Source organism: Alligator sinensis, unplaced genomic scaffold (genome assembly GCF_000455745.1).
Source record: "Alligator sinensis unplaced genomic scaffold, ASM45574v1 scaffold1035_1, whole genome shotgun sequence".
NCBI classification, from domain to species: Eukaryota; Metazoa; Chordata; order Crocodylia; family Alligatoridae; genus Alligator; species Alligator sinensis.
This window is the reverse complement of record NW_005842555.1, coordinates 875,155-902,601: the sequence shown is the minus strand read 5'-3', so window position 1 is coordinate 902,601 and position 27,447 is coordinate 875,155. Positions and strand designations below refer to the sequence as shown.

At 46.6% G+C, this 27,447-nt stretch overlaps 1 protein-coding gene across 1 annotated transcript in view; it reads left to right on the top strand.

The window, feature by feature from the left end:
* The window catches only part of RNF145 (ring finger protein 145), a 57,706-nt gene that overhangs the window by 23,799 nt on the left and 6,460 nt on the right, over positions 1–27,447 (top strand). The window contains exons 3-8 of the mRNA XM_006032196.3: positions 2,915–3,023; positions 12,065–12,156; positions 18,365–18,600; positions 23,197–23,372; positions 25,896–26,036; positions 27,156–27,338. Of these exons, the coding sequence (XP_006032258.2) occupies positions 2,915–3,023; positions 12,065–12,156; positions 18,365–18,600; positions 23,197–23,372; positions 25,896–26,036; positions 27,156–27,338 (937 nt within the window). The remainder of the gene's footprint in view (positions 1–2,914; positions 3,024–12,064; positions 12,157–18,364; positions 18,601–23,196; positions 23,373–25,895; positions 26,037–27,155; positions 27,339–27,447) is intronic.

The following is a 27,447-nucleotide window of genomic DNA, read 5'->3' as shown; positions in this document are numbered from 1 at the left end:
GCAGCTGATGTCATGTTTTTAATTTGCTTGCATTTTTAGTAAGGGTATGTCCTTCCTTGATCTTCAGATCTGCTCCTGAAACTTGCATCTGCTCAAACAAAAGAAATAAATGCCATTTTCTGGGTCAGACTATAGATCCGCTTGTCCTACTTATGGTTTGTACTGCAGAATTAGTTGTTGTACATTTAGTGGTCTAGGCACTGGGGGCGGAGGAGGCTTGTAGTCCTGGGTGGGCCTATATAACAAGTAGGCCCGTTTCTCACAGAGAGCAGATAGTGAAGGGGAGGATGAAATGGGCATGTCCAAAATCTTCTATCCTCTGCCTCTCTTCCACTGGAGCTTCTAGCGTTTAGGATGCTCTGATTCAGAGGCTGCATCCTCTGCGTACCATGTTCCATACCTACTGATACACCTTTCCTCTGAGAATTGGTCCAGTCCAGTGTTATAGAGATGCTTAGTTGCGTCTCAGCAGGTACCATATAATGATAGATGGATATAGTTACGTAGATATCTATATTTAGCTAAAGATGCATAGATATCGATCGATCGATCGCTAGATATAGATATGGATGTATGGATATCTATATCTAGCTAAAGATAGATAGATATAGCTATATAGATGTTTGCTCTGGGGCCTGGGATGTTGCATGCCAAATACCATGACCCTTCTCTGTTAGCTGGTTCTGGATGGGGTGAAGCAAACTAGTTAAGGGCCTGCTCTGCCTTTAAGGGACAACACTGCCCAGCCGTTCTTGTGGTTGCTGCTCATATGTTTGTTGGGAAAGAAGGAAGCAAGCAATAAACCCCATCAAATCCTTGTTTGCTACTTAGCTAAAGAATAGACAAAAAATGTGAACATCTGTTTGCTTTATTAATTAGAAGTATGTGGTTCACACAAAGCATCTTAATTGCTATAAGCAAACGTTATAGTGCTAGACCTCAGGCTCCATTCAATAATTTAATTAAATTAAACTTCAAGCTCAGAGAAAGAGGGAAAAATCCAAGGGCTTTATGGAAATTCATGGGAGTTTCTCTTTCTTTAGCAGGGAATATGATCCATGCTTCAGACTTTGGGAAAGACAAATAGATAAATGTCTAACTTATGATGAGTTCAGGTTTTTGATGAACGTGTGGAAAATTATGGTGAATTGCTGATATAATCGTAAATATGTGTGTGTGTACATATGCGTGTCTGTGTGTGTATGTAAACATACATATATGTGTGTGTATATAAGACACACGCACAGTTTTTCAAGGTGGCTTTTATTTGCTTGTCTTTACCCAGAATAAGGAAGTTTTACATGCCTGAATGGACGATTGATTGCTGGGGTGTTTTTTGGGGGCGTGAAGCAGTTTTTCCCCCTAAAAAAAAAAAATGGTGGGCAAATTTCCAGCACTCTTCAATGGGTTTACTGTTAATGTCATTTTATAGAGATGAAGCACTAGGGGTTGAAAAGACTTAAGCAGTGGGCAGTTGAACGAGTTGGACTACCCTTACATAAACATTTGCCTTAGTTTATGATAGCAGGGCAGGATGTGTTTCTGGGTGGCTTTACAGTAGATAATTGTGCTGCTGTTGATGCAAGGTATTACAGGATGTTTGTTCCAGAAGCTCTGTGATGTCTCGACGCTAAGCAGCCTAATAACACACCACTCAGTCTGCAAAAATCTGCTCCAGTTAAAAGGTGGTGACCAACTTGCCACAGAGCTGAGTGGATGGATCATATTGTAAGCAAGTGAGATTTGCAGCAGGTCTGTGATTTTGTGTACAATGAACCCGTCCATAAAGAGTTTTTTTTTCCGTTTAGCTGATGGGAAATCCTTTGTTGGTGATGGGTTTCTCTGAATGGACTCCACTGCACTGGCACTTAAGTTAGTAACCTTTGAAATGAGCATCATCAATGCCAATTCCAGGACAGAGAGATCGGACGGAAGAACAAGCCTGGCCTGTGTTGTGCCCTCTGTATGTCTGTGGGTGGTGCCAGCATGGGTACTTTGAGCTGAATTGTGAGAAGCAGCTTCCCAACTTGGCTCTATGTAGGCATTGTAATGGAGAGAGGTGCGAAGGGAAGGACCAGAGTTTGTTCTTTTGAGAGCGACTAGCCAAGCTGTGTTCGTGAAGAACGAAGTCATGTCTGCCCTGGGGGATTTTTCCCAGTTTAAGCGAATGCTAGTCAGCCTTTGAAGTAGCTGCCAGGGCCACAGGCAAGTGCAGGCAATGAAAGTTGCCGCTTGCTCCAGAAGAGCTTGATGTTGCGTCGACTGCTGGCACAGAAGCAGGTTCCAGCAGTGCGGAGAAGGGGCGAAATGAGATCGGTCTCAAGCAGTGCTGTTCAGCAGGCCTCTCTGCCTTGAAGATGGGTCGTGGGAGAACACTGAAATAACAGTGCAGTTCAGTTAATGCATATATAGGTTTTAGGCATGTTGTCTTTAAGGGCTCTCACACTGGTGTGCCTGTGTGGTTTTGAACGCGTTGGGTAGACAGGCCAGGCAGGTGATTTCCCTCTTGTTGCTTAGGCTAATTCAGAAAGTTATTTTCACTTCTTCCAGGTGCTTCAGGGAAGAGGGAAGACCAGGCACAAGGGCCTTTTTCTTTTTTCAGGTCTTGCAGTCCCCTCTACTCTTGTTGAAACATTCTGGGTCTGTTCCTCTTCTGACCGGTTCAGTCTGACTGAAGCCACTAGGCCTGTGCCCACATTTGCAAGCCATGTGGTTTTTTCCTTTCTCGTGGATGGGGCAGATGCACTTCAGGGATGTTGAAGAGGTAATGCAGCTGCATGGAGTTGAGGGAGAGAGAGAGAGAGACCAGAGGGATTTCAGTTGTGTTAATTATGAACAATATGAGTCTTGATCTTGCTTTCTAAAACCAGCACTGGAAGGTTTCATTTCTGCTTCTGTTTCCTTTCTGCTCCAGGTTACATCTTGAGTGTTGTGCTCCTGACCCTACCGAGGCAACACCTGGTTCAGCTCTACCTGTACTTTCTGACAGCGATGCTGCTGTATGCTGGGCACCAGATCTCCAGGTAGGAACATGTGAAATTCTTCAGATGACTTGGTTTTAAGAATTGCAAATTCATTTCATGATTTTTTTTTGCCAGTAGCAACTACAAGCAGAAGGGAAGTCTGGGTTTGTTTCCTTGTTGTTTTGGGGGGGTTGTAGTTTGCTTTGTTTGCTGTTTCCTCCCCATTAGCTGTCAGGAATGTATCCCTGTTTTGCAAATCAGTTTACAGTGACTGTGCACTGCCTCTGAAAGGTGTGCACAGTCTGATCCAACTCACTGAACGTAGCGGGAACCTCTCTATCGACTTAAGGGGTTGGCTCAGGGTCATAAAGCATATTATTTGCAGCACGAGGGAAACTTCTTTCTGAAGAGGAAAATGCACTGCTTTTTTGATGCATGCAATGCCTCTTGGACCAAGAAGAGAAAACGTCCACAGTGCAGCTAAATCTGGTCTGAATCTGGCAGTAGAAACTGGTAAGCCAGCAGAGCTGTAGCACTTCTCTGAGTTTCCAAAGTATTTTATTGGAAGGAAAAACACTTTTCCTGTCTGGTGGCTGCATGCAAGGGAAACTGGAATAAAGAGCCTGGAAGCGTCCATAAGTCAGTAGTTCTGATAAGAAATATTGCAGTAGTAAAAACAAAAGCAATTATGGGTTGGTTTCAAAATGTAAAGCGGCAGACAGTAAAGAGTGCTGTGACAATATAACTGCACCAGGTAAGTAACCTTTGTTTGTTCTTTGGGTGTTGCTGAATACAGTAAGCCCAAATGAAAGCAAGCTTGCTTTCACTTAACCACAGGCTTGGAGCCCAGCCAGGGAAAGGCATCTCTTTGGTGTACTTGCTTCAGAAACTTTGTGCAGAATTGGGCCGTGTTATCTTGGAACCCAGCAGTGGGAAATGTTTTAAAGCACTGTGTTAAATCAGCTTGCACTAAGTGATCGGTTTGAAAATGGCATAGAAAAAAAAATGTTTCAGCAAGTGCTTTGAAATGTCTTTTGCTTACTCTGTTGCAGCAGAGGGAAATGTAAACAGATTTTTGTGGTAAGAGAGCTGTGTTGATACTGTGGCTGTCAGGGCTCCTCTTAATGGTTTCCTGAAAGGGTGAAGGGAAGAATTATGGCAGTATGTATTTCCTGGGTAGGCAGGAAAGAGGCTTCCCAAGGATTCCCCTGGGAGCCCCTGAGCTTTTATAGCTACAGGTTGTGAGAGTTTTGTCCTAGGATTTTAGAGGCTCCGATTTTGACTTGTTGGACACCCAGTTCTAAGAACTCATGGTTTAAACTTTGTGGTTGGTAATGAGTTTTGCCATGACAGATGGGCACGTCGAGCTACAACACTGAAAGCCAACCCCTGGGGAAGGGCGATTTAAATCAAATTGATTTAAATCATTGGTCAGAAAGCCTTGATTTAATCATTGTTTTCTACAAAAAGTGCATTCTTGTTGTTTGATATCCTCTATTCATTTAACTTCTTGAAACTGCACTTTGAGAGAGAGGTGAGGGCTTGACTGTGTATGCAAACTTGCAGAGAGACAGGAGGGCTGCTGGGTGGGTAATCAGGGCTGTTCTCTCTCGTCTCCACGTACTGCTGTGAACAAGGATGTTACCTCTGGAGGCACAAACCCACAGTCTGAGAACTGAAACTAAGCATCCCAGAGACGCCCACTGGGATCTTCTGGCCTGAACATTGAGTCCCATTGAGTAGAGTGGTTTTCTTTAATCTTTACTAATCTATAGAGGAGCCTCTGGGAACCCTATCAGATTGGGCCCCTAATATAGTCCATGGCCTGTTGTATCCTATTTATAAAAACTTCTCTAAACGTTTACATGATTATACTGTCTCAAACAGTAGATAATTAGAAGTTATAATCTCAATTCCATGATGATATCTTTGAGCTTTAACATCTCTTAAATTAAAACTGTCTTTATATAAGTTTATCTTTTAAAAAAAAGCATCTTAAAAAATACGATTACATCAAAAATATCTGATTTAAATACAAAAAAAAATTTTTTTTATTTAAAAAAAATATTTTTATCCACCCTGCTCTGGGGTTTTGACTCCTACCCTGAAAGGAGAGTCAGAAAGGGGGACATAACTTGCCTGGATTGATCTGGAGCTTGATTTTAATCCTGACTTGAATTCATTCTCATTTGAATGTGAGTTTTAACCGTTGTTGCATTGTAAATGGCATGGTGAATGGGCGCTGTCGCAGGGTTACCACGTTGCTCGCACTGTTGGTGTAATGACACCAAGCCCCTTGCGTCTATACAGCGTTCCTCACCAGTCAGTTACCAGCAGTTCCAGTTAACTGTAGGACTGCACTTTTCCTAAATTTAGTGGTTAGTTTAAGTGATAAATAAATGGCCAGAATCCTGCCACTTGATCCTGGTTTGGGTCCTCGGTTGCTGGTAGAATAGATGCGTCTCATGATGAAATTCTCTGGGGGAACTGGTCCATCCCCACAGAGCAGCACTGACTGGTCTGTTGGAAGACGTGTGGCCTTGTCCTCCGTGAGGGGAGAGAGGCTCCCCCAGTAGCTGGGGATGGGAGTAATAAAGGAAGAGCCATTCTTGGCCAAACCCAAGAGAGTTTCCAAATTGGTGAGGGTCTCATCAAGGCCCTTTAATCATTGAAGTGGGGCTAACGTACAGATATGCTCTGTGCCACAGGTGTTGTGGCGATGTTCTGATTGTTTTTTATGGTTCACAATTTGCAAGCTGCTCCTCTGAATACTCAGTGCAGCTGAAAGCTCTCAGTACTGCAGGCACAGTAGCTTGTTAGCTGGCAGGATGTTCCAGGTGAGTAACGAGGTAACACTAGAGACCTATGAACTTGGTGCCGCTCATGCACAATACCTTGGAATATGGGGCTTCAAGACTGATATCTGCTGGCACTTGAGACACTGAAAGCTGTTAGGAGGCTTGAATCACCGACTGTCTTTGGCTTCCAGTGTTGCTGTTTCACTTTGTGCCTTAAACCACAAGTTATTCTGAGGATTAGGGGTCAGGAGGTCTGGCGTTTCTGTCGGCCTCTGGTTTCAGGTTTCCACGTTTTGTGTGATTTTTAGGGTTGGTCACTTCACTTTTCACTGCCTCGGTTTCCCCATCTGTAAAATGGGAGCAGCAGTAACAGGGATATTGAGGATTCATTGGCTAACGTTCTGTAAAGCATTTGGAGAACCCCTGAAAGAACTGATTAGTCCAAATGTAGGATATCTGACGCAGAGAGACATGGCCAGTGAGAATGTTACGTGGGCTCTAAGGAGCAAAGGCAAGTCGAAATTCAGGTGGGCCGCCTTGAGAGCATGTTCCAGTATTATACGTGTAGTTGCACAAGCGCTCTCTCCTAACCACGACCTGATGTTCTCTTTACTGGAAATGGGAGTGAGCAACACTGGAGAACAATGTGTAGTTATGCTGTAGAAATGAACGGAGCATCATTTCTAGCTGCTTGTCTTCCTGTTGGCCTGTGGCCGTATCTTGCATTTGGCAGAGTTTTTAGAATTAAGAGGGTTCCCGCGCAGGGGGGAGACTTAGAGGGAGCCATTTGTTTTGGCTACTTTTTTAAAGTATTATTTGTAATAGGAGGATGTCCAGTGACGTGTGAGTTAATTCTGTTTCTGGTGCGCTTGCTCGATGTTGGGTGACGCGCCTGGCCAGCCAGAGTAGATGCCAGTGGCCTGACACAGTTGGGCCAAATAACTGCAGTCTTGAGGCAGCTGGTTACAAAGCACCTTTTGTAAATAGGGAAAGCTTTCTTGCCTTTGCAGTAATGTAAAAATCCCTCGCATATCAAGCCCTGTCAGACGTATACCTTGGTTTAGAAATATAAGTTAGCTTAGCTGTTGCTGACAGCTGTTATTTTTTGAGGTTGACGGCACAATGATATCCCTAGAACTGCGCTCCCAGCCACAGAAAATCTGGCAGTCTGATATTAGCTTTATTTTTATGTCCTAATTTTGTAAAGTAGAAACACCATTTAAGAGTTATTTAATTACCCAGAAAATAATGGTTTTGGTCTTTCGTTTTCTTATGCTGTTTAAGTCAAGTGAACTGGTCTGCAGTGTAAAAGCGGGCACTTAATACAGCTCTAATGGATCAGAATTGAGCGTGCACATGCGCTCCTGTCAGCATCTTCGTGTGGCACTGCAGCTGTTCCAGGCATCTTCTAACTGGTGTCTCTGCCAAAAGATCATCTTCCTTGCGCTGCCAATGTAATAGTGAAAATTCACAGCATCGATTCTCTTATCTGAACGAGCAATTAGGGTAATACTAACCTTCCAGTGCTGTTAACAACAAAGTCTGCTGGGCTTCTAGGGTTTGCTGCATTACAGACCTGTTTGTTCTCATGATAACTTCTTTTCCTTCAAATGTTGCTGCAGTGGAGAAAACTGAATGCTTCATTCCCCAGTGCAGGTGCACGTGCCTCTGGGACTCATGAGATCAGTCTTGGGAATAGCACGGTCCAGGGTGGTGCATACATCCGATGCTTGCTGATGCGCCTGTGCCAAGGCAGAGCAGTCAGAGGGGCGTCCTCAGTTCCTTCTAAGTGCTGGGGCAAAGAGGTGAATCCAGATGGTCTCTTCTCTAATTCATTATTGTCTGAATATTCAGTATTCAGCGACGTTTGTGAAGAGATCTTATCTTCACAGTCCAAACAAAGATAATCCTTTAGAAAAGAAGATACTTGAGGAACCCGCTCTGTAGAACAAGGCAGAGTGTTTTGCCCCGTGCCACAGCTCATAACCAGCTTCAAGCCTTCAGGGTTCAAGTTTTGGCCTGCCCTGCGATGGACTGATAGCCGTCAAGGGATTCTCACCTCCTGGACAAGTACTCTGTGCAGCAGTCCTGTTCCTCCAGGACTCGAAGATTGGAGATGCTTATGGCTTAAATGAGGGCAACAAAAATGATTCAGGGGCTGGGGCACACGACTTGTGAGGAGAGGTGGAGGGAACTGGGCTGATTGAGTCTGCAGAAGAGAAGACCGAGGGGGATTGAACAGCAGCCTTCACCTCCCTGCAGGGGGGCTGCACAGAGGATGGAGCTGGGCTGGTCTCAGTGGGGGCAGATGGCAGGACAAGGAGCAGCGGGCTCACGTTGCAGCAAGGGAGGTTGAGGTTGGATATTAGGATTAATTTTCTCACGAGGAGGGTGGTGAAGCACTGGAACAGGTTACCCAGAGAGGTGGTGCAGTCTCCGTCCTTGGAGGTTTTGAAGAGCTGGGTAGACAGCCTTGGCTGGGATGTTGTAGTTGGGGCTTGTTCTGCCTTGAGCAGGGGATTGGATTAGATGCGACCTCCTGGGGTCCCTTCCAGCCCTCCTTGTCTGTGATTTCTATGATTTCTGCTTGAACAGTCCAGAGGGTACTGTGAAGTCAGTCATGACAGAAGGAGGCCACGTGAAGCTGCTCCTTGTAGACTTAACTTTTCACAGCATCTGAAGTGAGCTTGGGCTCACGGAAGCTCATGCTATATACATCTCTCATTTAGTCAGTCTATAAGGTGCAAATCTACCCTGCCTTCTGCCTGACTTCATACCAGCACTGCTAACTACCTCTCTTGGGTCATGGTAAAGACGGCCGAGGTGGAAGGATTTGAAATGCTGAAGGCAGGGTGAGAAGAACAGAGGTTGTATGAGGCAAAGAGGTCAAAAGGGGCATGTGTTGCAGCTGTTCAGTAAACCCGAGGTCAGCAGTGAAGCGTCTGGGACCCGCTCCCGATAACCCAGCAGAATGGGAGCAGCCATCTGATAGTTGGGTGCTAGTTGACCCCACTGCTGCCACACAAAGGGCTGTTCCCGAACCTTCACGTCACTGTGCCCTTGACCCCTCCCCGTGTCCGAAACTGAGCTCGCCCCAGAGATGGCAAGGTTGTCTGAGTCTCTCGTGAGGCTGCCCGATGAGGAAGAAGCATCTTGTTCCCGTTCTGCTCACCACAATGTGACGGCGTCTCCTGTGGAGGTGACCAGTAGCAGAGTCCGCGTGGGTCTTTGGTTGATGAGTCAGTGAAGAAGTGCCTTGTGTGTCTCCGGAAAGTGGGGGTTGGGGTGTCTCCAGGATTTTAGTAAGCAGATTCTTTGCTGCAGCCTGACGTAAGGAGGCGAAGTGAGTTGCTCTGCGTTGTGATTGTGGAGTCCCTAATGGTGCTCTCGCTGTCTGATGCAATTGCACATCCCAGGCACAAATGAGATCTGGGGTCAGCAAGTGGAAGGACAGTGAAGAGCGTGCTGGCAGGCTCCAGCGCCCACCACCTCCAGCATCAGTGAAGTCCTTGGTGCCCCAGGTGATGGTCCTCCTTTGCTGTCCCCACGCAAAAAGGAGACGTGCCCAGGCTCAAACGCAGCTCCCGAATGGAAGGGAGGTTGTAACTGGAGAACAGAAGTGGCTTCTTCCAGCACAGAGATGTGGAGCTCTCAATTGCAGCTAGGAGCAAGAGACCTTGGTGCAGAAACCTGAGGATGAGCCAGACCGGGGGCGAGATCCACATCACCTCCGTACGTTCCTGACACTGTCGTCTGGATTTCTAATTTCTCATGGCACAGCGGGATCAAAAGAGACAACACAATGCATCTCGCTGCATTACAACTTGGCCGCTTTCTCCGGCACTGAACCCCAAAGCTCAGCCGATCGCAGATCCGGCCCCGTCCTTGTTTTCTAACGAAGTGTGAGCATCTGCCTCAGAAGCCTGCAAGGCCGCGGTGTGGAGTGAGCCCCCGGACTTCTGCCAGGCACCGTGTGCCTTTGGCTGAGCAGAGCGGTCGGGGAGAGCACTCCACAGTGACCGTCTGGTGCCGCTGACATGCGTTCCCACCATCCTGAAGGCTCCTGGCCAGTCCTCCGGTAGGATTCATGCCGATTATGCTCAAAGAAGAGACAGCGGCTTTTTAACATACAGTCACTCTGGCTTCTCATGGGGTGCCTGTGCCAGTGGGCACCTCCTCCCTGTTTTGGAGCCTTTTACTGTCGCTGTCTCCAAACAGTGCAGGAGCCCAGGGAAGATTGTGGCTTCTGCTCTTCTGTTCCCCTGGCATGGGATCACAAGGGATTTGTATGCTTCCATTGAAGGCTGCTATTCAGAAAGCTCCGCTTCAGCCCGGCCTGCCTGCTGTGATGCCTTCAATAACATCTGGAGCAAGTTGCTCTCAGGAAAGTGGCGGTTCCTTCCTTTTGATGGTCCTATGCGTTGGGGACGAGCCTCGCTGGCTGCAGGTGACATAGGAACTACGCAGGCATCTCACACCGGCGTCTTCGTGGGTGCATCTGAACTGTGTTGCATAAGGCTGTCTTGTGACGCGATCTGTTGCCTAATAGGTGCACCAGGAACTGCCGTGCTCTTGACTCTTTAGAAATAGTCCACGTGGATTCAAATTAGAGCATATTGTTTCTAATAGCAAGAAATTTTTCAATTGCAGTTTGGCAAGTTCAAAAAAACAACAATGAAAGAAGCAAACCGCTAGAGATGTTGTTTTGAGCTCTAATGGGTTGTACTCAGCTGGAGGCGCGAGGTGTTTTGAATCTTTTGATGGTTCACATAAAAAACAAAGGAATAATACTTGTCAGAATTACAGCGCGCTGGATCATAGACTCATAGACAAGGAGGGTTGAAGGGACCTCAGGAGGTCGCATCTAGTCCGACCCCCTGCTCCAAGCAGGACCAGCCCCAACTACATCATCCCAGCCAAGGCTTTGTCTACCTGGGTCTTCAAAACCTCCCAAGCATGGAGATGCTACCACCTCTCTGGGTAACCTGTTCCAGCACTTCACCACCCTCCTAGTGAGAGAATTTGTCCTAGTATCCAACCTAAACCTCCCTTGCTGCAGCTTGAGCCCATTGGTCCTTGTCCTGTCGTCTGCCCCCACTGAGAAGAGTCCAGCTCCAGTCACTGAGGGCAGTCTAGCTCAGCGGTTCCCAATCCGTGGTACAGGTACTACCAGTGGTATGCAGACATCTTGTCAATGGTACACGTTAACAGATTTATTATAATTACTTTACAGGACAAAATTTTACTGGTGGTACTTAAGGGTGAACTGAAAAATTTGCTGGTGGTACGTAAGGTCATATAGTTTTAAATTTGTGGTGTGCAACCTGTCAGAGTTTGGGAACCGCTGGTCTAGCTCCAGGCTAGTTCTGGATGCTGGAGAGAGAAAAAGGCATTGTATGCAATAGATGTTGAGGCAAGAGGAAGAAATTGCTCCTCTTTTCTCATGCACTTTAATTACAGGTTACAGTATAAAGAGGCCCCTGACCAGCATACCTTGCATGTCTTGTAACACTTGAAAACCTGCTGTGAGTAGGCAGAGCTGTTGGGTGCCCAGAACGGGCGTTTGAAGTGTTTGCTTGAGTAGATTGAGATTGATGTCTGAATTCCAGAGACTTCTGTAAATGAGCAGGTGAATTGCTGTGGTTGGGAAAGGTAACTGGCTTTCAGGTAGGGCTAGAGATACATTTGGGCTTTTTTCACATGTGGCTGGCACAAGCTGGGATCCTAGGATGTATCTGGGAAGAAGCAGCTGGCTAACTTAGCACTGAGTCATATGCTGTGGTCTGCCTTTAAGTGAGGGAAAGCCCTTTCCCCTGAGCCTGGTTGGGTGCTGTTATCCATCATAAACAGTTTGCTTTGCCTGGACTAGAGAATCACTGCTGCATTGTTCCAGTCCATCCCGTTACTTGGACGGACTCGATGCTTTGTGCCAAGGTCCCTGCATCTATTGCAGTGTCTACTGGAGCCTACTTGAAGTGCGGTTGCTGAACCAGACGCATCATTCGCTAATGACTAAAGAATGGTTCCCCTCTCCCCACCCCACCCCTGCTTCCCCAGCCTTCCTTGCTGCACAGTTTTTCTGCAAGAGATTCGGCTTTTTTCAAATGTTTGTGCAGACAGCTGTGTCAAGCAAAATGACCCTTTTGATACAGTGATTACATGGGTTGACACCATCGTCCCCTTTATATGTGTCCATCAAATGCAGGGTGCGTTAGAGAAGTGTGTGTGCGAGACCAGGTATGTTCCTTTCAATTCGGGCCACCTGTATCTTAATGTTTTTGTGTGTTTTCTTTTGTTCTTTAGGGATTATGTTAGGAGTGAACTGGAATCTGGGTACGAAGGGCCAATGTATTTAGAACCTCTCTCCATGAACCGTTTCATGACCGCCTTAATAGGTAAGTGCAGATAAAGGTCTGACTGGGAGGAGTAAGTAGTTACCTTAATCTTTTCTACCTGTGCATTTTCAATGTCTGGGTCCTGAATTGTTCTTGCTATTATAGCAATGATGCGTATACTCCTCCATAGAGAGGGTTGGGTCTATGCTACCTTCTCTTGCAATTCCCTGTTTGCAGGATTTATATACCACAGCTTTACCAATATATAATTTTTCTTATGGAGCTGAACTAATTTTGTGTGGGGTTTTTGAAATGCTAGAATTAAGTATTTGCTGGTTTCAGCTGCTTTTTTTTTTTTTGTGTTGGATGAGCCTGTCAGGTAAGTTTTGCTTTGCACTTTTGATTAGAAATTACAATATTTTTTTATGTGTAACAATAGAAATAGGTTTAACTCATGCATTCAGGATGCTATGGATAGTCCAGCTGGAAAATTGCATGGCAGCTAACATTTCCTTTACAATGGTTTGTTTCCTGCAGATGCTGGGATGGTATGTGTTAAGTTTAAAAGCAAATCTTTGCCTCTGACATCTTCTAAGACCCCCAGAAACAAAGTGCTGAAGAAGGAGGGAAGATTCTGAAGGTCTTTAGTCCTCAACAGCCAGGGTGGCGTGGAGGACGACACTTGCTGGCATTGCAACACTGTCCCATTCAGATCTAATTCACAATGCAGAATGTTTCAGTATTTGCAGACTTTACTACGGCACTTACTAAAGTAGTTCCTTCCCCCCTCGTGTCTCACTGATAGGCTCTTTGGCCCTGGTTTAAAGCGTCTGTGCTGCGTCTGGAATATAGCAGTAAGCACATTTTGAGTTCCTCAGGTTGAAAGCACTACAGGGATTCTAATACTGACAAGCCCTAACGGGCTTTTTTCACTTTAAAAGCACAGAACAAGAAAGAGTTTATTCTCAGCAGTTATTTGGGTTAGGTAAATATCCCCATTTTACATAGCCAGGGACACCGAGATGGTGAGAGAGAGAGAGAGAGGCTTTCTGCCATGCAGGTGTGTGCACCTGAGCTTTATTGAGCACGTTGATTTTCAGGATTACAATTTCCCTGCGATTTAAACCTAGTCCACGCTCAACAGCTCTTTTGGTATGAGTTCTTAGAAGTGCTCTGGAGCATCTAAAGATCCTTCTCTCCCAGAACTGGCTTCATGTCACTCCCCCCACCCCCGTGTGATGAACTTTGGAAAAGAACGTGGTAATTGTCAAGGTGTGAGCCCTGCTCTGTGCTAGTGGGAGGATGGGTAAATATTTACACATACATTCAGTGATGATAAAGTCCAAAATCTCACAAGACAGATCCTCAGCTCCTCTTGCTGAGGTCTGTGGGTTCTCTGAAATGATTGAAAACTGCATGCAGCCAGCCACGTACTGTTTATGGATTCAGCTGCTTCCTTTCTGGTTGCCGCTGCTACGACGTACAGCGAGAACTGAGGCTGGCTTTTTGTAGAATGCTAAAGTTAGCAGGATACATGCATGCACTCTTGTGCTTTGGTTATAACTTGTAGACAGGACTCTTTCTTCCTTTGGGTTTCTTATAGAAATACCACTAAACCTGTCAGAGCGAAATGTATCTTTTCTTTCTCGTGCCCTTTCTCCTTTTCAGGATTAAACAGTTCATTTTTATCTATCCATGTTTTGAATTTCCTAAATTATTCCTGCTCCAAACAAAATTATGATGTTAGGATTGCTGGGCTGAAGTCACCATGTGATTCTTACCTTCTTAAGTTTTATCTTCTATGGCAAGGTGGTCCAGAGACTGTGTGTATCATCCAAAGCAGCCTTTTCTTTCCATTTCCTGGTAACTGTTACCAAAATGTGGTTGAGCCCTTTATCGCACTTCCGAGAGAGAACAGCTAGAGTTAGCTAATGAATACTTCTGCCCAAGTCCTGCCAGGTACAGGTGGCTAAGTACAGCCAGGCAGATATTTTAAGTCGCAAGCAGGCTAGAGGGAGCGAATCAAACTTGCGTGGGTCATTCAGCAGCACTTACGTGGACACTGAACCAGGAGTCGAAACTGTTTTCGTCGGCCAATGTGTCTCTCCATGTCAGTCAGTAACAAATCATTGCCATTTGCTTTATTCATTCGTACTTTGGCTTTACTGCCCTATCAGGCTAACAGACTTGGCCTGCCTTCAGGAATGCAGGAAGAGCAGGGGAAAGGAAGCTAATATAAAAGAGCCAATGCTTAAGTCCTTCTCTTAAACAGTTCAGCACCTAATTGCTCCTGCCCCAGAGTATTTACTGGTACTTTTCTCTTCCTGTTGTTTAACAAAAAAACACCCTCTGAGAGGACACAACCTCCTCCCCGACAAAAGCTGTTCCAGTGGGTTGTAAGGTGTAACCTCACCAGTATCAAGTGAGTGTGTCAGAGAATTTCACAATGTTATCTTCTAAAAGATTTAAACAAGCATCACATGCCCTGACTGAAGAACTTGCTGTGCTCCCACAAGGTGAAAACATGGGTCCCTGGCTCCATCATTCCCCACGCAAATTGGTTATGGCAGATGAAATTCAGCATCAGTAACAGTAATATCACAGAAAATTCAGGCTGGAAGGGACCTCAGGTCACATCTAGTCCAACCCCCTGCTCCAAGCAGGACCAGCCCCAACTACATCATCCCAGACAAGGCTTTGTCTAGCTGTGTCCTAAACATCTCTGAGGATGGAGATGCCACCACCTCTCTGGGTAACTTGTTTCAGTGTTTCACCACCCTCTTAGTGAGAGAGTTTTTCCTAATATCCAACATCAACTTCCCTTGCTGCAGCTTGAGCCCATTGCTCCTTGTTCTGTCATCTCCCACCACCACTGAGACCTGTCCAGCTCCATCCCTTGATTCAGTCTGGCATGAGTTTGACTGCTTCAGATGCATTTTTTTTCTTCTTTTAATGGAAGATTTTCAGCTATATTCCCTTGTTCACATGGCTGCAGTAGCGTCGGTCAGGGCTGGGAGGGATGACAAGTAAGGGGAGGTCATCTGTGCCAGGCATGATCTTTGCTCTGCATAGCTCGTAATCTGATCTACCCTGAGCTGTGTTATTTAGAGGTATTTTGGTGCTCTGGACTGCAGCTTTTGGAAAGGGGCCTTCAGTGCTCATTTCTCTCTACACGTCTGTGACTCAGTCTGACTGCTGCGGCCTGGGATCACTAACACGCTCCAAGTCTGCCAGGGATGATTTGAGGGTTGCCTCTTGTCTATCAGTGTGCTGTCTTGTCAGCGTGTTAGCTGGGAAAGTTCCAAAGCGATGTGGGTTTGGAAAATATGCCACCCACAAGACCGCCCTTAAGATGTAACCCCAGCAGCAGGCACGGACTTTAAACCCTCGCGGCTCTCGTACCGTGGTTGGTGTGGTAACCAGGGAGAATTTGTTAGCATCAGCTTTTTGGAAGGGGAATAAAACAAAGAGAGTCCCATCCCATATTAAGAATGATTCGGAGGAAAACTTGACCACTTCTTCCTACTTGCACCAAATTTTCCAGTGGGTTGTGAGCTAGGAGGTTTTGGGCGCTCAGCAGCCCTGGTCAGTGTATACAGAGTTCTTGAAGAGGGCAAAGTTTTTGTGGTTTTGGAGCTCAGGAGAATCACTGGAGCCAGGCTCCTTCCCAGACTTTTCCCCTGCAAAGTGTTTATTTTCTGCAGGAAAATTTCCCTTGCAGAGCTTTTATAAGCATCAGATTAGCGCAGCATTCAATCAGTGGCTTCTCATTTTCAGCACACAGGTAGGTGAGTGGGTTTAAGGTTAGCAAGTAATTAAGCCTGCTTCGTTCTTCAGTGTTTTGACATTCAGGAGTTCCCTTCTAGACTGATGATGGAATTACTGTATGTTTTTAGTGGTTTTTATCAGGCAACCCACCTCCCCAAGTTAGAACTTGGGCAGGCAAATTTAGACTCTTGCGGGGAGATCTGTGTCTGCTGCCTGTGCGGCACCTTTCGTTACAGTAAGGGACACTTTTGCAGATTGTCTCTGAGGGGGCTGAGAATTGGCTTGAGATAAAGCGCCCCACTTATTTATTTTAGTGTCATGCCATTGTCCTTCCTACCTGCCAGCTTTCAATCAGCATTTAGATTGCAAAGGTGGGAAAGGAGGTGTGGGGTATTCTCGGGGAGTGAGCTGAACAGGGATGCGCAGAGTGGTGGCACATGGAAAACCGTGATAATTCCCCTCTGCTGAAGTCCCAGTAAGTGTATTGATACTGGTCTTGGGATCCCTTGGTGAAGTGGGGTTGAGTTGTGGTAATTAAAGCAAACCAACTGTGTAGGCCTTTGAGTAACAGAAAATCAAGCAGTTTTAACTCTGGCTCTTGCAAAAAATATTTCTGAACAAAGTTCACGTGTTAGGGGCTGAGAGCAGCAAAGTGACGGAGATGGGACTTGGGGGGAGTGGGCCAGGAGGGTGTCTGTTCTGGTTTTCATGGATGTTAAGGAAGGCAGCACCCAGTGGCAAGTCCACCACGCTGGTTTACTGGGAATGTTGATGCTTAGCTCCTGGAAAAACATGCTTAAAATACGGGCAGAGAAAAGCAACGTGCAGGTATAAATGGGTCTCTGAAGGGGTGGAAGCCTTGCGAGGCCAGCCGTTGGGACCTGGGGGTGGCTGCCCTGGAAAGTACATGAAACTTGATGCATTCTGGGGCAGAAAATGGCTGTATGAATACTGTTACACCCCTGGTAGTGGGTACAACCTCAGAACAAAGGCATTGTGCTTCATGTGGCCAGGGGCCTTTTCACTTCTGGTTCTCATTCAGCTTTTGCTAGAGCTGCAGCTGTGAGCCAAGTATATCCTGTCTGGCAGAAATGAGTTAGCAAGGAAAAGGGTGAATGCAGTCAGCAGCGCTGAAATCATCAGTCATGAGTTACATGCTCCACTGACTTCACCAGCAGTGGGATATATCCTTTTATAGCTGAGAGATCCTATGTTAAGCTGCCACGTTTCAATATTCACCACTTTAAAAAAAAAATACTGGGCTCACTTTCTTTGCACTTGGCTTGGCTTTCCTGTCTTTACAGGACCTGTGAAATGGGCAGGTGTCTGCATGGGATGGGGAGAGCTGTTTTTTTTTCTCCCGAACTTGCAGTTCAGCCACTTCCATTCGGAGTCAGTGGAGTCTAAAAGTGGAAAGCTTTGGTCTAACGAGAAAGTTTAAGCAACTGGAGAGGGAAGGGGTGGAACAGAAACTGGAGTTCAGTCTCTGAGTTGAGCTCAAGTCAAGAGGGTGGCGTGGCCTGTCATGTTCACAGTCATCCCTGCTTGCTCCGGCCATGAGTATCGGCACTTCTGCTAGCAATAATGGCCTGTACAGGTCAGACTGAATGGAGCTGGGTTCCCTCCCAAGCAAGTCCTCTAGACTTGATACACAAGCTGGAATTGTCAGATATCCCTTGGCAGTCGTAGGCAAAGTTTTTCCAAAGCAGTGTGTGGCCCTAGCGCTGCTCCCAGCGAAATCCCTGGAAATCTCCCACTGATTCAAAGTGGAGCATGAGCTCTCATGAAAATAACACCCTGCGAGGCCTGCTTAGGTATGGTGTTAATGTAGGTGGGGGCATGCGTGATTTCATACCTGTGCACGCATGCAGACACGCCAACTGTTCCAGGAGCATAGTTGGTTTTAATTGGCTTAATTATCTGCTACTTGCCACCTCCTGTGGAAATTGTGAGTGGCTGCCCTCGGGCACTTCCCGAAGTCTCAGCTGCTGACCTAGATGCCGTTCTGCTGCTGGCCAGGCTGACAGATGCCTCCTCATTCTGTAAATATTATTGCTCTAAAGGCCACTGGGGACCTTTTAATTACTCTTCCTTTTAGCTCGGGGAGGCATGGTAGCAGAGCAGGGCTTCAGCAGCTCACTGTAGCAGCACATACACGTGTGCGGGTGACGTTCACCGGAAGCTCTCAGGGTAGACTTGCCCAGCAGGCCTGAGGTTCACTCCAAGGTCCTTCTGTCTAGCAAACTGACACACTGAGCATGTCTTCTGCCCTTACACTGGGATGCTTTCTCTAGTGAGGAGCTGAGATCACGTCTGGCACGCATCCCGAGAGAAAGGTCTTGGAGGAACTTCCAAAGAGGCAAAGGAGTCCTGATTTCATAGCGGAGGCGCTCCAGTTAGCATAGCTGTCACAATGGTCCTGGGTGCTGCTAAGAGCTTTACCAGGCAGCTAAATGGAAGTGCAGGCAACTGGCTGTAACGCAGCGTGTTGTGTTTCTAGGTCAGCTGGTGGTGTGCACGCTGTGCTCCTGCGTCATGAAAACCAAACAGATCTGGCTCTTCTCTGCTCACATGCTCCCTCTGCTGGCACGACTCTGCCTGGTCCCGCTGGAAACCATCGTCATCATCAATAAGTTTGCCATGATTTTCACTGGCCTCGAAGTTCTCTATTTTCTCGCGTCCAACCTGCTGGTGCCGTATAACCTGGCAAAATCTGCCTACCGAGAGCTTGTCCAGGTAAGTTGTGCGTCACACCGGCATCTCATGTCCCCCAGCGGGGTAGTTTTATTTTGTAAGTGCAGGGCTCTAAAAAGCAGTGATGACAAATTATCTTCTGTGCTTCAGTTTTAGGTGTTAACATCTAGTTCTGGTTAATGCCAATATGCAGTATTGTAGTATTACTTTCAGTAACCTAGTTGCACTCCCCTCCTTACCCCCATCCCTTTTACGTTGGTTCCTCGCTCAGGCACTCGGTATATGCCTCATGGCTTTGTCATTTTTTGGTTCATGACTCTTAACGTTTACTAATAAAATTCAATATGTTTAGTAAAAAGGATATCTTTGCTACCGAGACAGTGCCTTAAATCCTTGTTTCAGGGGTATAGGTTGTAGCTGTGTTGGTCTGAGGATTTCTTTGGGTAAATCTGATATCTTTTATTAGACCAACTAGAATAGTTGGAAAAATTAATGAGACCCCTGGAAGAAGAATTCCTTGAGGACAGCACCATCAAACCCGTGATATACTTAAGGTATGTTGATGACATCTTCATCATTTAGACTGAAAACCTGCAATCTCTGATTGATTTCCATCAGAAATTCAACAGTCATCACCCCTCCATCAGACTCTCTCTTGAATACTGCAGCATCAACATTTTCTTTTGAGACACTATGATCACTAACTATCCAGAATGGTAAAATACAAACCACCCGTGGACCAACATACATATCTGTGCAGAATGAGCAATCAGCCTAAACACGCCAAGAAAGCTGTAATATGCAGCCAAGCCCACCAGTACCACCGAATTTGCACTGAGGAGAATACCCATGATCATCACCTCACAAATCTCAAAAGGGCTTTCACCCAACAAGGACACTCCTCCAGAGAGAGAGAGATCATACTTTTGAAAGAGCCACCTGGATACCACGTGAAGAATTGCTGCAATACAAAAAGAAAACCCTCATGAACTGCTGGTTATGACGTATAACCCCTCCCTCGAACCTATATGGAAAATTATCAAACAATTGCAACTCATACTAGAAGGAGACCCAATTTTTAAAGAGCTCTTCCCAGAACTACCCATCCTAGCCTTCAAATGAGCACTGACCCTCACCAACCTCATCACCAGAAGCAAACTTCCTATGGCCCAAAACTCACTGAATGGATCCAGACTACGCCATGACAAGAAATGTAAAACCTGCCAACACATCTCCACCACCCCCACAATAAATATACCGCACAACAGAACAGTCATCTCTGGATCTTACACCTGCACGTCCAGAAATGTAATACATCTCATCCCGTGCACCAAATGCCCTGATGGAAAACATGTGGGAGAAACCAAACAACAACTGCACACCAGAATGAATGCACACTGAAAATCCATCAAAGACAAAAATACCCAATTACTTGTGGGGACACATTTCTCACGAGACAACTCCCATCTCTCAGTTCTAATCCTCAAAGGGAATTTACAAAACACCTTTCTCAGACAAGCCTATGAACTTCACTTCATCAACCTACTGGATACAAAAACTCATGGACTAAATATAAACATCAGATATATGACCTGCCTAACATCTGATACCCCAGGTAACCACTCTACTATTTACCAGCTGTCTTCTTATCACCAGGTCTACATTCCCCTTCCCACCCCCACACCTGTTTCTCGCCCATTGACTGCCTCAATGTACATTGTCACTGTCTGGCTTTCTTGCATAGTGGCCTCTGGCTTCTATTCTGTTCCATCCGGGAAGAGCACAGACCAACTGCAGACACTTCTTCAGCCTAACAGAAGGTGTTTATACCTGAAAGCTTGCAAAGAAGAATGTTCTCAGCTATTTCAGTTGGTCTAATAAAAGATATCGCATTTACCCAAATAACCTTGCCTACCATCACCCCTTGTTGACACTTGCCTCTGGTCAACCCGCAGGGCCAGCTCACACCACTGCTTGTGACAGGTTTAAATAAACTGCTTTCACCTGTGGTCCACAGTGTCTCCGTGTAAATACCTGTCAAAGCCCTCCTTACCCTGCGTAGTGGGTAGGTGACAGGTGTGTGCAAATCTATGAACATCCTACTGCTCTTTGGAGAAGAGGCTGTCTTTTGGTTCTTTACTTGTGTAGTGTCCCAGTCCGTGTCTAGGTAGTGTAGGCATTGGGGTAAATGAGCCATCACAAGGCAAATCGGAAGTACTTTCTTTCCCCTCACGTGATGAAAAAGATGGGGCTTGTAGCTGTTCATATCTCGATGGAGGGGGGGCAGAAAAAAGAGTAAGAGAGCAGGGAAGGGGGAGGGAGTTCTTCAGCTCGCCTTCATACAGTGCCAAGAAGCAATGGGCTAAGTCCAGCTTATAAAATACCCTTTTGACTATGCTAGCCATAAATCCATGTCAAACTGGAAGCTGCTTTTATAAACCCCGATCACCCAACACCATAAGGTGCACCAAGTCACAAATATGCTCTGAGCTAATCTGTCGGTTTAGGCACTAGGGGGTTTAAGCACACACCTTGAGGTGGTTTTAATTAACTGAGTGCCAGAAAGAAAAACTACCCAAGTGTGTGTTTTGCTTATTCTTCTTCTAACATAACAACCAGGGAATTAATCAGGCTGGTTACTAATCACCTTAAAGATCTGGATTTAAGTGATTTTTGGCTTGACTTGCTGATTCCTTTTGTCGTTCTAATATTCAGTTCTTGAGGGGGAAAAATGTACTTGTGCAGACTCTTCCAGAAGTACTGCTCACACCAGGTATCCACTGATGCATATGCAGCTCCAGGGCATAACTTCCCGTGTGTGTCGGACAAATAGGAAGGTATTTACAACATGCTGCTAAACCTATACCAGGCTACGCTCAAGAGTAGTGGAGAGCTGGCTGGAGCTAAGAGAAATGTGATTTGTTGCTGACTCTCTTTAAGACCATTTGAAGCAAATTGGCTGAAACATGGGTGCAGGCAGTGAGGACCAGATTATTATGTCGTTTAACTGCAGGCTGGAAACACAAGAACGCCTTTTTAACTTTTATTTTTAACCTCGCTGCCATGGAATTTTTTATAGTCTTGTGAAATTAATCAGGAAAAAAGGATGGGCCCAAATTCAGACCTGGCGTGACCAGTCAAGGAAGATGATGCCACTCACCCCAGGCTGGAATTTTGCTCCCGTTCTGCTCCATGACCTGCCCCATCATGCGTCTCCTTTGCCGTCACTTGTGCATTGGCCAGATTCAGGGCTGGGGTCACAAATAATTGGCTCGAGCTACTTACAGCTGGAATGCTGATACTGCCCAAAGTACTTTCTGGGGCAGGGAGAAAATTGGGTGAAATGAAGGTATTAGACACCTCAGTTCTTGACTGCATTTCCTGAGCCATTCTTCCCCTGGAGGATGTCATCTGTTCACCAGTATGGTGGCAGTTACAGCGTGGGGAAAAGGGTCCTGTGAACACGTTAACTTCTTGTGCAGCCTGTGAAACCTGTCCTCAAAACTGATGACAGTGAGTGAGACCCAAGAGGCACCTGGGGGGCACTGTGCCAGGGTGATTCGGAGATGCAATGATTGGGGTCAGGATGCACAGGGGCCTTAACCCTAACACAGAGGCTGCACCTCAAGCCCTGCCATCTGCTTGGGGTCTAGGGCAGAGCCGCTTCCTATGGGCTGACTCCTACTGAGCTAGTTTGTTTTTACCTCTCCTTATTGAGGCATTGAATGTCCCATGCAAAACACATCAACAGTGTAAGTGCCTGTGGTGCCTCTCTGGATCTTGCCCTACTCGCTTGTGATATGCAAGTTTGTTTCTGTAATGCTCTTCAAATACATCTTTCCTGGTAGGTGTTCTCCAGCCACAATGAAATTAAAGACTTTTTTTTGCAAAAATCTTGTTGGTCTAATAAAAGATATCACCTCTACCATGAGCCCTGATTGCTTTCTACAGCCACAATAGCATTTTTTGTCTGGGGCATGAGAAACACCGCTGAAAATACTCGAGTGAGGTAAAAGCACCTGTGGAAATATTAAGCTAAGACAAATTTCTCTTTGATGTCATGGTGTTAGCCTTCTGCCACTAAGTCACGGCTTCCCAAGAGCTGCTCCAGAATCCCCTAGTATTAACATTGCAGAGGAAGTAGTACAAACTTAAAAAGAGCTGCTGCCCAGACGGGAACAGCGGTAAACAGGAGACGCACCAACTGATGATATTTAGCCCTCCGCTGTGATAGAAGTCTGAGTCACTTAGCACCTGTCTTTATATGGAGGTCAGAAGAAATACAAAGTCATAACATATTTGTCACCGATCAGCAGAACAGCTGAGTGCACTAGCACGGCAGTGCCCGTGCTACAGTATTGAGTGGGTATGATTCATTAGTTGAGCAGCAGCTGTTGTGGGGGGAAGGTTGCAGGGATTTATGAAACCTGCAGTCTCTGTTACCCTTGAGCAAGGATATAAGAAGCAGACTGTACAACAGGCCATGCCTGTGGTTTAACTTCCCTCCCCCTTCCAGGGTAGCCAATACCACACACATTGTTCGTGGCTTTGATTGCAAACTCATTGAAGAGCGCTCCTCCTTGAACATGCAGGCTATGGACATAAGCACTCAGTGGGTCTTGTCTCTGTCTTGCCCAGGTGGTGGAGGTCTACGGGCTCCTGGCGCTGGGGATGTCTCTCTGGAACCAGCTGGTGGTCCCCGTCCTGTTCATGGTGTTCTGGCTCGTCTTGTTCGCTCTGCAGATCTACTCCTATTTCAGTACGCGGGATCAGCCGGCCTCCAGAGAGAGGCTTCTCTTCCTCTTCCTTACAAGGTAATTCAGTAGCATCTTCCTACTCCCTTGTGTGTGTGAGTTCGTGTTCCTGAATGAGTGCATGGCTTCTGTCAATAGGATGCTGCATCGGCTTTGTCTCATTCTAGTTGGGGCCCTCTGTCTATCATCATATTTAAGCCCTTGGTTTCAGGGTTAACCGAGGAAGTGTGAGGTTCCTCTCTTTCTTCGGTAAAATGGATAACGCTGCTGGTTCTGTCTTTCTGTGCAGCATTCACAGCAGTGACTAGCTTAATTTTCAGGTAACCTCCGGGGCTGGAATCTGCCTATTCTCTCTTACTCTTCTCCTCTCCTGAAGTTTTAATTTTGCTTCAGACTGTGGTATTGATTGTAGCTGCTGACACTGTGGCAGTTGCCAGAAGTGAAGGTGAAATGATCTGATCACTCTCCACCTTGGAGGCATGAAAACTGGAGGTGGAAGCATTTTCAGGATAAAAGGCCTCTGGATTTTATTGGCTGTTTGCAAAGAACTGGAAAGTTCTAGTCCTAAGGGGCACTGCTCAGAGTCTCTTGTCATCAGGCAAAGAGAAGATGGACCCTGGGAATGAAAGACATGGCAGCCCTCCCACAACTGAGTTGCTTCTGCTCGGAGCGCTGTGCTGTCCCAGGTCCCACGGCCTGTGCTCCAGTGATGTGTGGGCTTCAGGCAGAGAGAGCAGAGGTTTGCGTGACATGGCAGGGGAATTTATTTGCTGTGAAACCTTGTGCCTCTGGTAGAGGATGTGGCTGTTGTCACATCCGCAGATCTCCAGTGCCAGACATTGCAGTGAAGTGCGAATATGTGTTAACGGTGGGTGATCTCTGCAGGCTAAAACGATCGGCGGTTGAAATGATCTTAGGTTAAAGTGCAGGTTTACCCCATGTAACCTGGACCACTGCTGGTTCTCTGGAATTGTGCCACAGGAAGGAGAGTCTGGAGTGTGAGTGATTTACACATCAATCCACGCACACCCAGCAGAATGAGTGTTATACCTAGCAGGGGGGTGGAGCGATATGCAGGAGATAAACCAGCTGCCATCTCAAGGGGACTTGCTCAGCTTCTCTGTTTAGCTCAAAACAAGGAAGGACAAAACTTAACGGACCCACCTTCACCCCTCTGAGTCCTCTTCAGGACATCTTCTGTGGATCCCTTCTGGCCATTGCGGTCATCTCTGATGGCGCAAGAGCAACAGAGTTCAGAAAGCGCTGTACCAGGGCGCGAAGGATAAAGACACTTTGCATTGCTGCAGTAGCAAACCCAGCGCTGGACAGGGGCTCTTCTGGAGGGAGAGCTCCAGCAGCAGTTCTCACCTCTGGCAGTAACCGATAGGGAAGTAAGGTAAAATATTATTTGTCAGGCCAGCTGATTAAGATTCTCCAGGCAGTCAAAGGACTTCACAGTAATATGATCTACTTAGCAAGATGTGGGGAAAAGATTTTCTCTGCCAAGGAAGAGAGCAGTCTCTCTGCAGGTGTGCTCTTTTATTTGCTGTAATGACTTATTTCCCAGAGCTGTGCAACTCCAGAATTCAAGCAAGCGCAGTCGGTGCATTTAATAGCAATATCAAGTTGCCATGAACGCACAGCAAGCAACAATATGCTGCCTCTGTGTAGATGTTTTTACAGGTGGCAATGATTCAGGCAGTCACGAGAAATGAAAACTCACGCTTGCGGCCTCAGTACGACTCTGAATGTTCTCCAGCTCCTCCTTTGACCTTTTTAAGTTTCTCTGGGTCCCTTCCATGGCAAATCCTCTCTGCTGCTCTTCCAAATGAAGTTACCTGTAGAGTTTTAACCTTCTGACAAAGGTGCTTTATAATAGAGCCCGCCAGAAGACTTGGTTACGTCGGACCAGTAACGGGGGGCTCTGCTCTGACAGCTTTGAAACAAAGTTCTCAGGTTATTCAGGTGCCTTGTATACAGCGGACCTGAGATATCGCACGTGGCTGGGAGGAGTGACTTGCCCCAGTACAGCCTGCGCGGAGGCTAGCACTTTCCCAGCTAACTCTTTCCATGCACAGGTTACAAGAACAATGGAGATTTGGGGAGTCTCAGTTGTGCCCTTTGCCTTAGCAAATCCATCCGCTGTAACCGCATGTCTCTGTGTGGTAACGGGATTGTCATGTCAGCAAGTAAATCAAACGGAGTGATTGTTCCTCCTAATAGAAAGTACAAGCAAGACAGTGCCACCCCGTGGCACGCTCCTGCAGCACCGGCTGAATGAACAATGGGTTTCCCCAGGGACTTCCTCATGCAGCTGATGGGTGTAACTTGATGATGGAGTTGTGATAGAGTAAGGTGATCTCCTGCAAGCGTGATTTGAGCCCGCTGGCATGCGAGGAGGAAATAATAGACTAGTGTCTTACGTAGCTGTCCCTGCAGGAGAAAGGGACACAGTTGTGCAGCTTGCTGTGTTGCATTTAAATTACTTGAGTTGTGATTTTTTTTCTCTCCAAACCAGCTTATACTCTTCATTGAAAAGATAACAAAACTTATATTAATCATCTTTTTTCCCCCCTCTTACAGCATTGCAGAATGTTGCAGCACCCCGTACTCACTGCTGGGCCTCGTGTTCACCGTCTCCTTTGTTGCTTTGGGAGTTTTAACGCTCTGCAAGTTCTACTTGCAGGGCTACCGAGCGTTCATGAATGACCCCGCTATGAATCGGTAAGTGCCAGGGAGCGTGTTTTTTAAGAAGGCAGCACATCGATGGCTGGGAACTGGCAGTCTCTTGGCTTTCGACGAATTCTGTAGAGCGAACAGGGAATCTGACAGGCGTTTTATTAATGAGTCCATACGTGCTGATGGGGAGGGACTGCCGTGCAAATGTGTTCAAAAGGCCTTCTGCAGGGTTCAGCTCAGTTCAGTTCTGTAACCAAGACGGGGCGCCTGCTGTTGGGGGTTGAGGCAGTCTCGTCTGCTGTCTGCAGCATTTTCACGCGGGGCGAGTCGCTGGAGGAATGTTTAGAAGAACCGAATGTTTATGTAGCAGCTTCTGTTTCCTGTCTCGTTTGTCCCCCGTTTCTACATGTGAAACCAAGCTACCCTTCTGTGGAACTTTACAAATACCACAATATTTACACAGACCCGCTAAAAGCTACTGTGGGAACCACCCAGGGCCGACAGACCACCTGTTGTTCTGGTGTTTGTCCCGACTGTCTGACATGCACGTGGGAGCTGGGTGGTGGTGCGGTGGGCTCGACCTCTGCAGGAAGTTCAAACTCTGATTCAAGCCTTAAGTGAAAGACTCGTTGTTTGGACACCAGGTTCTGAGATAGGAAGTAGGGAGCTGGAGTCTGTGTGAAGGGGGCACTGCCCAAATGGCACAGGAGCATCTTTGGGAAGAAGCCCTGGGCAGACTGTGCTTTGTCTTGCAGCAGTTAGAGCAGTGCTGCTCAGGCTCCTGCCTGGCTAACTTCACTCTGGGTTTCCAAGAGAGTAAAGGTAGCTCTTTACAGGAGACTCCTTTTCCAGGCTCCGTGTTTGCCATCTTGAACCTGTCCTGTATCTCCACCCTTCAAGGCACTGCCTTCTGAATGAACGCAGCTGGCAGCACACTTAAAGAGAAAAATCAGCAAAGCATAAACTGCAGGGTTCAAAGCAAACATCCGTGTTTCATTTCTTAGAGGGCAGAAAATAAATTAAGATTGAAACAGACTGCAGTGATAGGGCAGCAAATGTGTGTGGGTTTCTAGTGGTTGCCAGATGTGCATATATAAAAGCTGGAGCAAAACCAGTGATGCCCTAAATTTTGCATTTTTTCTCCTTTAAAATGCGTGCCCGAAGGGGGATGACGGAAGGAGTCACGCTCCTGATCCTGGCCGTGCAGACCGGCTTGATCGAGCTGCAGGTGGTGCACCGGGCGTTCCTGCTCAGTATTATTCTCTTCATTGTGGTTGCATCCATCCTGCAGTCCATGCTGGAGATTGCTGATCCCATTGTTCTGGCACTGGGGGCTTCAAGGGACAAGTAAGTGATTGCCGTGACGAAGCCTTTTGCCTCCCCATATTCTTGAAAACTGGGAAGGAGACTAGCCCGTGTGCACTAGCCCGTCTCATTTATTATTGCTCTTCTCCCC